We start from the raw sequence: 19142 nt of genomic DNA on the forward strand, positions 1-19142 counted from the left end.
TCTTCACCTCCCCGTAGATTTTCTTTTTCTGTTTTTTTTTGTTGAGACGGTTTACACGTGGCTAAAAGGTTTCATAATTTTTTTCATTGCTTGTGGTTATGATGTGTCTTGTTTGTATAGTAGGTTGGTTTTGTCTAGATGATTTGTGTTAAGCTGTACTGGCAGTGTGTGCAGCCATACAAGCTTTGTTGCTTTCTGTTTGGTTAGCTAGACAACAATTCAGTGTATAATGTGTGTCTTGTTTTATGAATTTTACCATATTTATATAATAGATGTTGCAATTTTCTTATTAAAAAGATACCGACTCAGTTGATTTCAGGTGTCAAAATTGTTGCCCGAGACTCGTTAACCCTTGCAAAACTGCAGTTACTTATTCATAATATAAAATGATAGTATTAAGGTGCCCACTTTGCCAGCGTATTTCATGCCCACCCAGTGTTGGGCAAGGCAAAATACATGTGGGTCATATGCAAGTGACCTTAATCAGTTGATTTCAGGTGTCAAAATTGTTGCCCAAGACTCCTTAACCCTTGCAAAACTACAGCTACTTATTCATAATAGTAAATAATAGTGTTAAGGTGCCTAATTTGCCAGCGTATTTCATGCCAAACCAGTGTTGGGCAAGGCAAAATCCATGTGGGTCATATGCAAGTGACCCGATTCTGTTGATTTCAGGTGTCAATATTGTTGCCCGAGACTCGTTAACCCTTGCAAAATTGCAGCTACTTATTCATAATAGAAAATGATAGTGTGAAGGTGCCCACTTTGCCAGCGTATTTCATGCCCAAACCAGTGTTGGGCAAGGCAAAATCCATGTGGGTCATATGCAAGTAACCCGACTCAGTTGATTTCAGGTGTTAAAATTTTTGCCTGAGTCTTGTTAACCCTTGCAAAACTGCAGCGACTTATTCATAATATAAAATGATAGTATTAAGGTGCCCACATTGCCAGCGTATTTCATGCCCAAACCAGTGTTGGGCAAGCAATATACATGTGGGTCATATGCAGTGACCTGAATCAGTTGATTTCATGTGTCAAAATTGTTGTCCGAGACTCGTTAACCCTTGCAAAACTACAGCTACTTATTCATAATAGTTAATGATAGTGTTAAGGTGCCCACTTTGCCAGCGTATTTCATGCCCAAACCAGTGTTGGGCAAGGCAAAAACCATATGCAAGTGACCCAACTCAGTAGATTTCAGGTGTCAAATTTGTTGCCCGAGACTCGTTAACCTTTGCAAAACTACTGCTGCTAATTCAAAATAGTAATTCATAATATGGTGTATGTGCCCACTTTGCCCTTGTATTTCATGCCCAAACTAGTGTTGGGAAAGGCAAAATCCATGTGGTCCATTTACAAGTGACCCGCCTAAGTTGATTTCAGGTGTCATATTTGTTGCCCGAGACTCGTTAACCCTTGCAAAACTACAGCTACTAATTTAAAATATTAAATTATAATATGGCGCATGTGCCCACTTTGCCAGCGTATTTCATGCCCAAACCAGTGTTGGGCAAGGAAAAGTCCATGTGGGTCATATGCAAGTGACCCAACTCAGTTGATTTCAGGTGTCAAAATTGTTTCCAGAGACTCGTTAACCCTTTCAAAACTGCAGCTACTTATTCATAATAGAAAATGATAGTATTAAGGTGCCTACTTTGCAAGCGTATTTCATGCCCAAACCAGTGTTGGGCAAGACAAAATCCATGTGGGCCATATGCAAGTGACCCGACTCAGTTGATTTCATGTGTCAAAATTGTTGCCCGAGACTCGTTAACCCTTGCAAAACTGCAGCTACTTATTCAAAATAGTACATCATAATATGGTGTATGTGCCCACTTTGCCAGCGTATTTCAATGGAGGATAGAAGATCTTCTTAAAGGAGAAGTAACAGGTCAGTGAGAGCCAGAAATCTTGCTGCTTGGTAGGTGTCCAAATATTTATTTTCCACAAGAATATACAAGTAAATTGTTTAAAAATCATACAATGTGATTTTCTGATATATTTTTTTTCTTCAGATTCTGTCCCTAACAGTTGAAGAGTACCTATGATGGAAGTTACAGACCTATCTTATCTTTTTAAGTGGGTCAACTTGCACAATCGGTGGTTGTCCAAATACTATTTTGCCCCACTGTATACCCCCAGTGCCAGTTACACATGCTCCCGGTGCCAGTTACACATATGCTCCCAGTGCAAGGTACACATATACTCCCAGTGCCAGTTACACATATGCTCCCAATGCCAGATACACATATATGCCCAGTGCCAGTTTGTGCATATGTTCCCAGTGCCAGATACACATTTACCCCCAGTTCCAGTTACACAAATGCTCCCAGTGCCAGATACACACATATGCCCAGTGCCATATACACATATGCTCCCAGTGCCAGGTACACATATGCCACCAGTGCCATATACACATATACACCCAGTGCCAGATACACATATGCTACCAATGCCAGGTACACATATACGCCCAGTGCCAGTTACACGTATGCTCCAAGTGCCAGGTACACATATACCCCCAGTGCCAGTTTATAAATATGCTCCCAGTTCCAGATACACATTTACATCCATTGCCAGATACACAAATGCTCCCATTGTCAGGAACACATATACCCCCAGTGCCAGTTTATAAATATGTTCCAAGTGCCAAATACACATATACGCTCAGTGCCAGATACACATATGCTCCCAGTGTCAGTTAAACATATGCTCCTAATGTCAGGTACATATATACCCACAGTGCCAGTTACACATATGCCCCCAGTGCCAGATACACATATACAACCAGTGCCAGGTACTCAACACTGCTCAGCACCTCCACTGCCGCTGCCTGTGCTGTTCATGGCGCGATGTGAGGGTACGGCCTCCAGCAGGTAACTCAAGTCAGGCACCGGTTCATGAGCCAATAATAGCTTGCAGTCCAGCAGCTAATCAGGAGCCACCAGTCTGTGATCGATAATGAACTGACACCATTTTTATTTAACTGATGGGCCAGCTGGTGGACACCCTTAGGAGTAGGGCTCCCCATGTGGCTGCTCCTAAGGAACGTGCCTCGAGCTGGCCCTGATAGCATGTGATTGACATTCCCATGAAGCCACGCCCCTTTAACATAGGCCATGACCCTCTTTGGGTGTGCAGCTTCAACACGTCAGGGAGCCCCACGTGTTAGGAGTCCTATATGTTGGGAGGTATGGTATAGTTATTTTAATGAGCTATAGAAACGGAATGTTATTTTGTGTTATTTGGTTTAGATCAAACTGTACAATGGTCACAAGCCCACATGCAGATTGATATACAGCTCACAAAAAGAAACTGCATATTATTTATAATTTTATTATTTATTTATGTTTTACTGCACTGTTCATTTGAGACTATATATTTTCACATTTTAGTGATTACAGATGACTATTTTTGCATTCATTTGGGGCTTCAGTAAAATAATATAACATTTTGGGAAAAATATACAGCCTAACAGTCCAGCACTTGAGGTCAATATTGAAAAAATCTCTACAGCCACCATGTTTTTTCCTTTGGTACTCAGATAGGCTGGGATCATTGCAATCCAGACACTGCTGAACACTAGCATGCTGAAGGTGATAAACTTGGCTTCATTAAAACGATCTGGTAATGATCTGCCTAAATATGCTACAGCAAAACTTATCACTGCAAGAAACCCTAAATAAAACAGAACAGCATAAAAGCCAATAGTGGAACCTTCATTGCACTGGATAATGATCTTTCTTTGGTAAGAGTTTGTGTCCAGCTCCACAAATGGAGGAGAAATAGACAACCAACAAATGCTAATTATAGTTTGTACAGATGAGGCCAGTAAAACAATATAATAGCACAGTTTGCCTCCAATCAGCTTCCTCCAGGAGCTTCCAGGTTTGAAGGCTTTGAAAGCTATGCAGACCATGATGGTTTTGGCCAAAACAGAAGACACAGCTATGGAGAATATGATGCCAAAAACTATTTGTCGGAACATGCAGGTCCTGTCAGTAGGACGCCCAATAAACAAAAACGAGCAGAGAAAACACATGGATATGGAGACAAGAAGGATGAAGCTCAGGTTCCTGTTATTTGCTTTGACAATTGGTGTATCTTGGTATGTCACAAAAATCCCTAATATTAGAACAGAAGTGATCCAAAACAGAATGGAGAGAGAAGATAGAGCTACAGCAAGGGCATCTGAATAGTCCAGAAATTCTTCCACTTTCGAAACACATTGATCTTGTCTGTCATTGGGCCATTCTATATCCAGGCATTTTATGCAGTTTTCGCTGTCTGTAAAGAAACAACTGTATATGTATTGCATGCTGAATTCTAGCAAATTCCTGTCTTAAACTGACCAAACACCTAAAGATATATTGTCAAGTCTTGCTGGTTGGAATGAAAATCTGGTAATGTATGGGAGCAAATGACAATTGATCATATGCCCCTAAATGCCGTTAAACTGACGAAAACGGTCGTTCAGACAAATTGGTTAAATTAAATGGATTTAACCAATTTGTCTGATTTACCATTTTTGTCTGTTTTCCAGTGTTTGGGAGTAAATGATCAATTGTCATTTGCTCTTATCCATTACCAGATTGTCATTCCAACCAGCCAGATCGGACAATAACTCTTTAGGTGTATGGCTAGCTTTAGAAGAAAGAATGGATAGCATAATATCTGTTTATTTTAAAAATTACTTACATTGATTACCATGTTGGTAACCATAAAGTTTTATATTCACATACTGAGCTTCCTTCATTATCAGAGAAATGACTAATAATCACTAATAAGAGCGCAAACTATATTACTGAAGACCAATACAAAAAATTGTTCGTTTATTATCTGATAAACATCTAACATAAAATAACACTTCTTAAATGTCAATATACAGTATCTGCAATAGAGCAACAAGTGCACCCCGAATGGGCTACATATTTATTGTTCTTCAAGAAGACCAATAGTAAATTAATAAAACTCGGGGACAACTTGGTGCCCAGTACCATGAATTTGTAGATGAAACTGTGAATCATTTTAAAAAATAACACTTATATGATTCTAAGTATTATTGTAAATAGTTTTAAAAAGTTTTCATTATAAATTACTTAAATATGTTTTCTTACCAGTTATTTATATAGTGCCCACATATTCCGCAGTGCTTTCGAGAGTATTTGACTAGTCACATCAGTCCCTGCCCCAATGAAGCTTGCAATCTATTTTCCCTACCACATGAACATACAATCAAGCTAGGGTTTATTTTGTAGGGATCCAATTAACCTACAGATGGAGACGCGCTCATCTGAGGCGTTTTATCGCATACGAGTGCTCCCTGCATGACTAGGCGATCTGTCCGCCTAGTAACGCCGGGATCACACTGAGATGCTCCCCGAACCCGGTGATAGGAGCACCTTGGCACAGATGGTGCCATGATTAGCATGGCTCCGTCTATACCAGTTTATTTTTGGATTGTGGCAGGAAACTGGAGTATCCGGAGGAAACCCACAACGTATGGGGAGAATATACAAACTCCACACAGTTAGAACCATGGTGACCTCAGTGCTGTGAGGCAATAATGGTAACCATTACAACATCTGTACTGTTTTAAATTTATATTGTTACAGTATGAACATAATAAATTAAATGTCATTTAATGAACAATAAGGTTGTGTGTATTTAAACACCTGTGATTAACTTTTAACTGACCCACTTGCTGTTTTATTGGCTAATGCACAACTGTATTTGAGTATTTTTACTTCCCTCTGAAGAAAGAGAGAAATATGTTCTTCTACTTGGACTCTTACCACTGAATCTAGTAATACAGTACCTGATAGCAGATTGACGTCCACCTCTAAGGATTGTTATAGGATACTATACTCTAATTCTCATTGAGTTTATGCCTTGGAACACAAGCATTAATGTTTTATTGCTCATAAGGTATATTTTTATCTGCTGGGTCATAATTTCTTTTCATGTTTTTATTAATTTCTCCAAAACAGTAATATTGGCTGTACAGTATATGCCCTTCCCAAATTCATTTTTGAGGTGCTTAGAAAGTGTTGTGATTTGGAGGTGTGGCATGCAGGACTAGAATGGCGGATGCACTCTTGAGGAGCTTTTCCGTTGTCTACGTTTATTACCAGGCTTACTGGACATTAAATAACTCTTGCTTTACTTCTGATAGAAGGGAACCCCACTTAGTGTATGTGCCTTGTATTGAGCTGTAGCACATGGGTCCGAGTCATCTCTATAATGGCTGTGGGGTACAGTTGGTGTAGCCATCACTGAATGAGCCATCACTGACTGAGCCATCAAGATTAATTCCCAGGACACCACCATGCCTTCTGATTTTCTGCCTGGCCTCTAACTTCCAGAGGGCAGTACAGAGCCTTTCACTTGAACTTAAACTTCTGTGGTTATTGGATATCTAGACTCATGCTTCTGCTATCCACATCCTTTTCAAACCCCTCCCATCTGCTAGTCTCACCCGGGATTGCTGTGCTCTTCTTCCTGCAGAGTGGGAAATCCCATTGACTGTTATTAGCTCACCTCTTCTCTGGCAGTTTCCCTATCCTTGTGGCTTACTACTACTACTACTACTACTGAAATGGGCCCAATCAACTGCAGCTTGAGCACTCCCAGATTTATTTAATTACAAGTCTTATCTGTGTAGGATATCTTCTCCAGTTAGTACTCCCCTGGCTCCGAGCAAAGGTTGACAGGTGCCCTATCTGGAGTGCCCCTGTTGAAACTCATTTCTGTTAAATGTCTGGGACTTGTAGTACCATAGCTTTGAGAACCTACTAGTTGGGGTATTCATTACCTCATGACCTCTGCCCTAAATAATAACTTGCTCTCAGCTACATTGTTTCTACCCATCCTTAATCAATGTGAATTTCTCTCCCTTGTGCTCTGGTCATTGGTCTTTATAATTCCACAATGTTGCATGTATGATTTTGCCATCTACAGTACACTGAGACCGATTTTACATACAGTAATGAGGAACATTTGAGAACCCATATAATCTCAACAGTATGCCCTGCTAATTTATTCTTTAACCATACCTCTTTGATGACAACTATGCACCCAAAAAGGACTAAACCTGTCCCCTTTATCTTATTTACCACCCACACCTCCCATGACCAGGTGGTAACCAAATAGTCAGAGATATCTCTAGTGGTGGTTTTACACCTGACTCTACCCGCACTTTCTCTCCCATGTCCATTCCACCAGTGGATGTTCCACTTACAATCCACATGTTAGATCACATGCTTTAAGACTTCCTTGCTGACATCACTGTGGACCTCAGTCATTCAAGGGCAAAGTGGCAATACTGGGGGATCATATAAATCATCTAGAGAATAAAGTGAAGGAGCTGGTTGCTTCCCACAGTGATTTTATTTACTCTCAGAAATCAGTCATGGTGGAACTCAGGGCCTGATTTAGATTTGTACTTTATTGTACAGCCACAAAAACGTGGCTATGCAATAACCATAGAAAAGAAATGCAAATTCATCAGAAGGTACTGTATGTATAGGAAATAGTTGGCTTCTGCATGCATCTGTGAGATTCAAGTGCCACGCTCCTCCCCCCAAAATGCTGCATCATGCTATGGATAAGAGAGATGGGGGGCTGCAAGAGATAATGGAGTACCCATTCTCAACATTCCCAGGAGAGGTCTTAAAGTTAAACATGTGCAGACCCTAATCCATCGTATTTGTACATAAACCATTGGGTTTGCATGCAATCCAATTCAGGTCCTCAGTGTGGTTAAGAAAAAGCTTGCTGAATTTAAGGACAGGTCTAGAAGGAACAGCATCAAGTTCCTGAATCTGTATTAAATTATGCTCTCTAGGATTATGTCATGCATCTTTTCCAGAAATGATTTTATTCCATGGACAACCATGATCTGCTCATTGGTTGGTTCCACCAGCATTCAAATTGAAGATCTGCTCCTCAAAATGTGCCCTGAGATACCCTCCTCTGAGTGCATTTCTTTAATGGATGTCTTAATTGTTTACTGCAGGTTCATCGTAAGGCTGTTTCTTTTTGTAGCCCCTATGGTTAAATTACTTACCAGTGGCGAATGCAGGGGAAGTTTCTAAGTACCCAGAAACATGACCTGATATTTTTTTTTCTCCACAATGATTGCAAAGATACCCCCATAAAAATCCTGCATTTTCCTCTGCTTACCTTCAATATAAAAGGATTCACCTCCCCTGGCAAGAGAAGTCTAGATATTGTTGCACTTCAAGAGACATATTTTTATTCCTTGGCTCCCCCTTTTCATTTAGAGATCATCAATACCCTACTAGCTTTATGGATAATAATCCATTTAGGTGTAAAGGCATAGGCATGTTATTTAATGCTAACACACCATATACCCTTTGTCAACAGTCATCAGCATAGAATGGTCAATTCCTTGTATTGACTGGTACTGAGGATGATCATAAATTTACCTTAGCTTCCATATATGCCCCAAGTTCTTGACTGGTTCCTTTTCTTCAAAGTATTTGAGGAAATTCAGAAAATCTGTCAAGGTAGCCTAATTTTACTACTGTAGATGATTTTAAGTTGGTCCCCGATCCAAGACTAGACATCTTTTACCCTGGGGTAAAACTCCTTCCTCTCATGACTTAGGCCCCTTTCTTGCATTTAAAAAAACTTCTAGCTGATTTTTACTTGAATTATGCCTGGCATAGTCATCTTACTGATGAGAAGGATTACACATTGTGTTTGATTCATACTCCAGGATTTACTTATTCCTATTGGGCAAGTTGATACTTTTGCACACCAGCAGGTACAAAGCATAGTTCTACAGGAGTTAGTGCACAGAACGCAAGGCCCCCAGGGGTGCGCCATCACTGTCTGTCATTGCACCTGTTAAACCTGTTCCTGGAACCTGGATTCTGCATCAATGCGAAGTAGTGGCAGCAGGCAGCTACAGCACTTCAAAGAAGTACAGTGCCTAATGGTCACAGATGCAAACTTGGTCACATTAAAACATTTATCATTTTATTAAAACATATAATTTGAGTATATTAAAAAGTAATTGAATAAAGTGCACATAAGTGGCAACTGCCACATAAAATCAGATATAAATCAGAAGTGGTGTTTTTCCCAGTATTGTAAATCCTTATAGGAGGTTAGTAATGCATGGAACCTGTTCCTATAAAAGTCTCCTTGGGTTTAAGGGCCCAATGTCCTATCCGTGAGTTATAGTTACCACCAGTGTCCCTTGAGGTAATTAGGCAAATCTGCATCCGCAAACGGCTGTTCCTCAGAGGGTGGTAGATGTAAATCCTCCACGGTTTAATAGGAAATTCTTTAAGGGTCCAAAGGTTGGAAAACCACAGCGGGGGCTTGGTCCAGGTTCAATCCTTCCAGAGGCTGGGAAAAAACACTGTCAGGCAGGTCCCACCAATGCGTTTCGTTGCATACATGCAACTTTAAAAAAAAAAAAAAAGTTGCATGTATGCAACGAAATGGAAGATAGATTCCTGGCTAGAGGATATCCCTGGGCGTTAATACGATCGGCCCGCTTAAAGGCAGAGGCCACTCAGAGGGAAGCCTCAAAGAAATCCAAACACACCAAAGACATGTCTAAAATCATTCCTTGGGTGTGCGAATATGAGGTGACAAGTAGGGAAAGGCGACGCCAATTAAATCAGCTGTGGCCCATTGTAACAACAGATCAGGAATTAAAGATGTTACATGATAAACGCATTATGCCCAGTTATAAAAAAGGAAGAAGCATCAGGGACATATTAGTTAAAACTGACATGGCAAAATGAAAGCTAATCCCACACATTTTCTCACAAGACGCAACGGTTGCTTTAAGTGCACCGGTTGCACTACCTGTTCCCACATGTCAATAGGAACTACCATAGCTCATCCGTTCTCAGGAAAGTTGTACAAAATCAAATGGCCTCTTACATGCAGTACGAAGTTCGTCATTTACGCCATTATTTGCCCATGCGGGCGATATTATGTTGGCAAAACAGAATGCCAATTTAAAATCAGAATGGCACAGCACAGACTTGCCATTAGGAATGCTTTGGCATCTGGCAGTGGGGAACAGCCCGTGGCCAAGCATTTCGTGACATTCAGACATTCCATGGCCACATTCAAACACCGCATCATCGACCACGTCCCCGAATCAATACGGGGGAGTGATCGGGGACGCAAATTACTACAGTTAGAATCCATGTGGATCCATAGGCTTAACACTTTAAAACCTGGGGGGCTTAACGACAATTTGGGATTAATCAATTTTTTGTGAACGTGGTTGGGCCCAAGCTTGTCGACCCTATGTGTAAGACAAGGCAGCCCTTGTGGGCTCTGTGTTATTGTCACTTATAGTTTATTCCCAAAATATAAAGCAGTATTATGAAAACCTAGCTGCCATATAGATGGTGCCAGTTTTAGAATTTTTTTTCAGCAGGTTCTCTGTGTTTTTTTATAGCAGGGAGACCCACGGGTGCACATTGCTCTGCTTTGCACTTTCAGATGTTTTTAAATTTATGCTCAATAGAGTTTGCACTAACATTTTTAAATAGATGTTTTGTCACAGCATTGACCGTCAGACGTCATCTTAACATGTCACTCTTTATTATTTGTTTGTTTACATTGTTGCACAGTTGACAGCGGCTCCATGGTAACGCAATTGTCTCCCTTGCCAGGACTCGAGATCTCGCGGGATCGTTTGATATGTGAGAGGCAGTGTAAGTGACGCGGCCGTGGTATGACACTCGGGCAGTGTGTAAAGCCTCGAGAGGTAACCACGGTAACGCATCTTGCATTCGTGACATCACTTCCGGTTCCGCGGGGACGCGAGCAGCCGGGCGGAAGTTACGATAGGGCGGCCAGACGGACACGCTGCAGCTGCAGATTGGATGGGGACAGAGGGTAAGTGTTTGTGTTGTCTATTTAAACACCCATGTTTGGCACTTTTTGTTATCCTGAAGAAGGGGAACATGTCCCCGAAACGTTGATATGATTTGCACCATTTGCACAAATACATGATTGCTGTTTCAAGTCTCTGAGTGCCGCCTCAATTCTTTCCCTGCATGCCACCGGTTCTCGGTCGGGGAGGGCACCTGAGCAAGATTAGTCCAGCATTGGACTATATGGAGTGCCGGAGCAGTCGTCGATTCTATATATATATATATATATATATGAACTAAGCCTTCCTGACATACCAAAGATGTATGTGTGTTTGTTTTTTGGCCTTGGTGTTTTGTAAAGATTATGTCTGCTGCTCATGTGTTGTTGAGTACGCCAAGCATGTTTTAGATTGTAGACCACATTTATTGTCAATTTTTCATTGTTCAAAGCCACATGTTTGTGTTGCCAAACCGCAATGTAACAATACAAGTCATTAACTCACACATCCCTTTTTTGGGTTATGAAGAAACAGCGTAATGAGTGTATAAAAACACATAATGTTTACAATTAACATATTCATAATGTGTATACCTGATCATTGTATTTGTGACAAAACATGGCGTACTGAGGGGAAAAACAAAGGTCAAATTTAAATACATGTCAAATGACTCAATGTGACTAATGAATGATGACATTGTCTTAATGAACAAACATTACAGCCTAACAAGGACCTTTCCTTTTGGCACAAACCACACAATCATACTCAGGTATGACTAAACTGTCTTTTGGATGCAAACAATATGGCTAATTACCTCGGATATTGGATTGTAATTAGGACTGCATAATATCTGATTACAGACCTATAATTAATGATTTGTTGTTTTCAATTAGGCCTGTAAAGAAATAGGATGCTGACCAGTAACTAGTTAATGATTTGTTGTTTTCAATTAGGCCTGCAGATTTTATTACTGACCAAGCCATAAGGGCAATAGAATAAGGTCAAAAATCTCTGTGACCAACATTGTCAAAATATAAATATATTAAAAAAACAAGAATGATATGTATAATTGAGGCTGTAAACAATCTAGTTAATCATGAGTGTAATTACAGTATATGATGTTAAATTGTGGAAATAAGTGTCTGAATGGGCCTGTTAGGCTGACAGTGATTCCGACTACCAACATATAACAGAAAGCGTTACTTAAATGATGTACAAAGCTCTATTTCACTGTTGCTCATACACTGGAACTGACACTGTTTTCTCCTCCTACACAGATTGAACCCACAGAAGGGAACTCTATTTTTTGGGGTGCAATTTGGAGGCTGCAGTGGCTTTTCCAATCACATTTCTCCGTGTCCGGCTGGATATCCTTATTGGGAAGGTAACTGGGGTCATGCTCGGAGTTGTGTTTCCTGAGCTGCTGCTTGCTTGTCTAGGTTGGAGTAAACTGATGTTGTTGCTCAGGTTACTCAGAGTAGCATTCAGTTCTGTGGTTGCTGCAGTATGATTTTCTATTATTCTGCTGATGCTTTCTGTAATCATTTGGTTGTTTTCAAAAAATGTTGATGTAGTTTTGCTGCTGTCTGTGTTGTTCATTCATTACTCTTTGGAAAGTGTTCATCATATATGTGTTGTCCGCACACATTAGTTACATAGTATTGGTAATTCTTGTGACTTGAAAATCTAGGTGGCTACTATTCCTACTTATTCGGGAAAGCTGATGTGGCAGACTACCAAGAAATTGCATTTGTTTGCGCAGAAAATCAAGATTATTGGCCTGTTGGGTTGCCCAACTATTCAAAAAGGCCTGATCATGTGTTGTAGCGTGTGGTGATGTAGGACTCATTTGTGGTGCAGGTGTGGTTTGTGTTGGTGGCATACTCACAGGTGGCATTGTTGGTAATGTTGGGTCTATTGGCTGGAGTTGAAGGACAAAGGTTTCCTCCAATTATGTGTCCTGCAGGGTATCCGGGGGCATGTTGTCAGCATCTGTATGTGGTTTAATGGTACATCATTTTAGTTACAGTACACATATATTTGCAGGTTTTTTAAAACTTAATTTGGAGTAGAACATACTGTATATGATAATTAGGACTACAATTTTTTTTTTGTACGTTACCAACAATACTCCATTTACATTAAGGCGAGGCCTATGTGCCGCATTTTTTAAGAATTTTTGGTTTGAGTGTAAAATTTACTTAACTGGCTCAAAAATATACTACTTTCTCAGTAAATCCATTTTTGGTGAATATTTAAACAACACACAAATTTCCTAGGTTGGACTACATATATGAATGGAATGCCAGATCTACACAGTACATGTAAAGATGTAAACACTCAACATTCTTAAAGGATGCTAATCTGGGGAAGCTTGCACTTCTGCTTAGGGTGCCGACTTATTCTTGGAATATGCTACTCTATGCCTCAAGTGTACACACACACACACACACACACACACACACACACACACACACACACACACACACATATATATATATATGGAAAAAAGGGGATTCAGGAGAATACGCCCATAGTGTAAATCCGATTTATTTTTAAAACATATCAGTAGAACCAAATTACAGGTATGGATGTAATAATACCTTTTTGGACCCACACTTTGGGCCAGTTTATACGTAAAAGAAAACTCCACAAGGCTGGTGCATCAACCGCTGTGTCCAGACGCCGGGACCGTACACCGCGCTGCGTTCAGAAGCCCGTCCGGCCACCCGCAGCGATCACAGGGAGATGCAGAGACCGAGTGAGCGAGACGTCTAGCAAGCTCCGCCCCAACGCGTTTCGTAAGCACTTCGTCAGGAGTTGGCTTGCAGACGTCATCCAGACCTTGATATACTACTCCATATATTGTCACCAGCTGTTTGTAATGATTAACGGTGGATGAACAATCCTCAGTCCACCAGCAGTATATACAAGTTTTAAGATCAAACATAGTTTATAACAAATAGGTTAAAAATGTTGCTATTGGATTCATATACACATACATCAGTTTTGATTACACAAAATTTAAAACAATATATATAGAATTTATAAACAGCACATGCACATATATATCTCTGTCCTTAACTTTAAAAACATAATTAAACACATCATAAGCATAATCAAGAGTCACATGAGTGCCTTATTAAAAATCAATACACCCACATTGTGACCAAGTTTAAAACTTAAACATAATTTATAACCAACGATATTAATAATAGATTCCATACATACATAAGTTAGTTATAATTACACTGGGTCTAAAACAATACCTATTGGAGTTATAATACACACACGTGTATATCTATCCTTCACTATTCAGAGAATTACTTGGAACACATGATAGAGCACATCATAAGAATAATCATGTATGTGCCTTAGTACAGATCATCATACTTATAATGAGCAACAGAGGGAGACACAAACCCCTTTCTTGGAGACAACCTTTTTTATATTAAAGATGATTTTTTCTTTTTTTAAAAAGAAATAATAATTCCAACACCCACTCCACATATCAAATAGGGAGATTTTTAGCTATACCGACTATTCATTAGTCACATCAAAAACTAGACCAAATAGAAGATATTAGAGAAACATACATATATGTATAACCGCAATCAGCTCTGGATTTATGCAAAGATATATCAGCGAGATGGATAAACACTTTATCCTCATTTGACAATTGCTGTAGCGCAGGGCAAAGTTAATTCATATAGCATATTTGGTGTACAATACACTTATTATACCCATCAACTACTTAGTACAGAGAAAAATGAAGAAGAAGAAAGAGAAAAGGTACAAGGAGGATAGACATAGAGCTAAACTAGAATAATAATAATAATAACAGAGGTGTCTTATCGATCCCTAATAAAAGGAGTAATTTCATAGTTCTCGTTTAAACCATGTGGGATTAGTGTATTTAGTGTTAGGATCCAGAAAGTCTCCCTCCTGAGCAGTTGTTCGTCTCTATTGCCACCATCTTTACTTGCTGCTATATGTTCAATACCCGCAAATTTTAGGGTGGAAGGGTCAGCATTATGTCGTTCTGAGAAGTGTCGTGGAACGCTGTGATTCATCACACGATTTTTAATATTTCTCGTGTGCTCCAGGATTCTGATTTTTAATACACGTTTAGTTTTTCCCACGTACACGAGTCCACAAGGACACATTAATACATAAATACAGAAACTAGTATTGCAGTTTATAAAAGACTGAATGGTGTTAGGACATTTGCTCACTTTCCCCATTATATTTTTAGCCCCCTTATCAACCAGATTACATACTTTGCAGCAGCCACATTGGAAAAAACCTTTTATAGGACCCAAAAAGTGATCATTTTTTACACCCTGTATCTTTTGCAGTTTACTTTTAGATAATAGTGACTTAACAGTTCTCGCCCTCCTATAAATAATATCAGTTTTTTTCGGTAGTACAGGTCCTAGTATGGGGTCTAGCTGCAAAATGTGCCAATTTTTTTGGGCTATTCTTTCCAGTTCCTTTGTCCCAGAACTAAACTGTGTAACAAATGGGCAAAAAGTTTTTCCCTTTCCCTCATCTTTTTCTTTTTTCTTATACACCAACAGTGAATCTCGTTCTCTCTCTCTTGCCCTAAGCATGGCATTTTTTGTAAGCTCTTCAGGATACCCTCTCTCCACAAACCTATCTTTATACACCCCTGCTTGTTCGTCAAACTTGGAGAGGCGTGTGCAATTTCGCCGTAGTCTGGTAAATTGAGAGTAGGGTATGTTTTCTTTCCATTGTGGGAGATGGCAACTCTTAAAGTCCAGATAGCTATTGCTATCGACTTTCTTAAAGTGCGTATATGTTTCTATCTCCCCTGTCACCTCAAAGTTTTCCGTAGAGATTACCAAATCCAAAAACTCCAACTTATTCACACTAAAGGTGCCCGTGAACTTTAAGTTGTATGTGTTCACATTCAACCTCTCCAAAAAATCAACCCATTCAGTTTCATTGCCATCCCATACGATAATCAAATCATCTATGTATCTTTTATACATTATTATTTTAGACCTCATGTCACCCTTTAGGGTTTCCATTTCCCACTGTCCCATATATATATTAGCCAGGCTAGGGGCACAGATACTCCCCATTGCTGATCCGCACACCTGTTGGTACCATTCTTCCAAAAATGTAAAGTAATTGTACTTAAGCACAAATTCTAGACAGCTGCATATAAATTTGCATTTTGAATCACCCACTTCAGGATCATCCCTAAGTCTAGTCTCTACAGCTGAGACCCCTTTACTATGTGGAATGGACGTGTAAAGTGACTGCACATCTATAGAGCACCACCTATAAGAATCCTTCCATTTTAATTCTTTTAATATATGTAACACTGATGTTGTGTCTTGTATATAAGAATCCAGACTTGGCACATATTTCTTGATATAACAGTCCACAAATTCTGAAACCCTAGATGTTAGGGACCCGATACCACTGATAATTGGTCTACCTGGGGGGTGGGATAAGTTCTTATGGATCTTTGGAATGTGATAAAAGGTGGCCATCCGTGGATGCTTATTAAGCAAATAATTATATTCTATCAACGTAATACTACCAGTTTGTAGACCCTCTTTTAGTATCCCTTCTAATATAGTAAGGAAACTATTAGTTGGATCATCTGATAGCTTTAAATAGGATTCAGAATCATTAAGCAGTCTATATGCTTCTTCCACGTAATAATCGCGATCCATAAGAACTATCCCACCCCCCTTTTCTCTTTCTTCTTCTTCATTTTTCTCTGTACTAAGTAGTTGATGGGTATAATAAGTGTATTGTACACCAAATATGCTATATGAATTAACTTTGCCCTGCGCTACAGCAATTGTCAAATGAGGATAAAGTGTTTATCCATCTCGCTGATATATCTTTGCATAAATCCAGAGCTGATTGCGGTTATACATATATGTATGTTTCTCTAATATCTTCTATTTGGTCTAGTTTTTGATGTGACTAATGAATAGTCGGTATAGCTAAAAATCTCCCTATTTGATATGTGGAGTGGGTGTTGGAATTATTATTTCTTTTTAAAAAAAGAAAAAATCATCTTTAATATAAAAAAGGTTGTCTCCAAGAAAGGGGTTTGTGTCTCCCTCTGTTGCTCATTATAAGTATGATGATCTGTACTAAGGCACATACATGATTATTCTTATGATGTGCTCTATCATGTGTTCCAAGTAATTCTCTGAATAGTGAAGGATAGAGATACACGTGAGTGTATTATAACTCCAATAGGTATTGTTTTAGACCCAGTGTAATTATAACTAACTTATGTATGTATGGAATCTATTATTAATATCGTTGGTTATAAATGATGTTTAAGTTTTAAACTTGGTCACAATGTGGGTGTATTGATTTTTAATAAGGCACTCATGTGACTCTTGATTATGCTTATGATGTGTTTAATTATGTTTTTAAAGTTAAGGACAGAGATATATATGTGCATGTGCTGTTTATAAATTCTATATATATTGTTTTAAATTTTGTGTAATCAAAACTGATGTATGTGTATATGAATCCAATAGCAACATTTTTAACCTATTTGTTATAAACTATGTTTGATCTTAAAACTTGTATATACTGCTGGTGGACTGAGGATTGTTCATCCGCCGTTAATTATTACAAACAGCTGGTGACAATATGTGGAGTAGTATATCATGGTCTGGATGACGTCTGCAAGCCAACCTCCTGACGAAGTGCTTACGAAACGCGTTGGGGCGGAGCTTGCTAGACGTCTCGCTCACTCATCAGTGTTACATATATTAAAAGAATTAAAATGGAAGGATTCTTATAGGTGGTGCTCTATAGATGTGCAGTCACTTTACACGTCCATTCCACATAGTAAAGGGGTCTCAGCTGTAGAGACTAGACTTAGGGATGATCCTGAAGTGGGTGATTCAAAATGCAAATTTATATGCAGCTGTCTAGAATTTGTGCTTAAGTACAATTACTTTACATTTTTGGAAGAATGGTACCAACAGGTGTGCGGATCAGCAATGGGGAGTATCTGTGCCCCTAGCCTGGCTAATATATATATGGGACAGTGGGAAATGGAAACCCTAAAGGGTGACATGAGGTCTAAAATAATAATGTATAAAAGATACATAGATGATTTGATTATCGTATGGGATGGCAATGAAACTGAATGGGTTGATTTTTTGGAGAGGTTGAATGTGAACACATACAACTTAAAGTTCACGGGCACCTTTAGTGTGAATAAGTTGGAGTTTTTGGATTTGGTAATCTCTACGGAAAACTTTGAGGTGACAGGGGAGATAGAAACATATACGCACTTTAAGAAAGTCGATAGCAATAGCTATCTGGACTTTAAGAGTTGCCATCTCCCACAATGGAAAGAAAACATACCCTACTCTCAATTTACCAGACTACGGCGAAATTGCACACGCCTCTCCAAGTTTGACGAACAAGCAGGGGTGTATAAAGATAGGTTTGTGGAGAGAGGGTATCCTGAAGAGCTTACAAAAAATGCCATGCTTAGGGCAAGAGAGAGAGAACGAGATTCACTGTTGGTGTATAAGAAAAAAGAAAAAGATGAGGGAAAGGGAAAAACTTTTTGCCCATTTGTTACACAGTTTAGTTCTGGGACAAAGGAACTGGAAAGAATAGCCCAAAAAAATTGGCACATTTTGCAGCTAGACCCCATACTAGGACCTGTACTACCGAAAAAACCTGATATTATTTATAGGAGGGCGAGAACTGTTAAGTCACTAATATCTAAAAGTAAACTGCAAAAGATACAGGGTGTAAAAAATGATCACTTTTTGGGTCCTATAAAAGGTTTTTTCCAATGTGGCTGCTGCAAAGTATGTAATCTGGTTGATAAGGGGGCTAAAAATATAATGGGGAAAGTGAGCAAACGTCCTAACACCATTCAGTCTTTTATAAACTGCAATACTAGTTTCTGTATTTATGTATTAATGTGTCCTTGTGGACTCGTGTACGTGGGAAAAACTAAACGTGTATTAAAAATCAGAATCCTGGAGCACACGAGAAATATTAAAAATCGTGTGATGAATCACAGCGTTCCACGACACTTCTCAGAACGACATAATGCTGACCCTTCCACCCTAAAATTTGCGGGTATTGAACATATAGCAGCAAGTAAAGATGGTGGCAATAGAGACGAACAACTGCTCAGGAGGGAGACTTTCTGGATCCTAACACTAAATACACTAATCCCACATGGTTTAAACGAGAACTATGAAATTACTCCTTTTATTAGGGATCG

At 39.3% G+C, this 19142-nt stretch overlaps 1 protein-coding gene across 1 annotated transcript in view; it reads right to left on the bottom strand.

The window, feature by feature from the left end:
* Nucleotides 1-3391: 3391 nt before the first annotated feature.
* Nucleotides 3392-19142, bottom strand: part of LOC135051692 (vomeronasal type-2 receptor 26-like) — a gene marked incomplete at its 5' end in the record, with an annotated part of 134482 nt that continues 118731 nt past the window's right edge. The window contains one exon of the mRNA XM_063957403.1: nt 3392-4287. Within this exon, the coding sequence (XP_063813473.1) occupies nt 3392-4287 (896 nt within the window). The remainder of the gene's footprint in view (nt 4288-19142) is intronic.

This window comes from Pseudophryne corroboree, chromosome 1 (genome assembly GCF_028390025.1).
Source record: "Pseudophryne corroboree isolate aPseCor3 chromosome 1, aPseCor3.hap2, whole genome shotgun sequence".
Classification (NCBI taxonomy): domain Eukaryota; kingdom Metazoa; phylum Chordata; class Amphibia; order Anura; family Myobatrachidae; genus Pseudophryne; species Pseudophryne corroboree.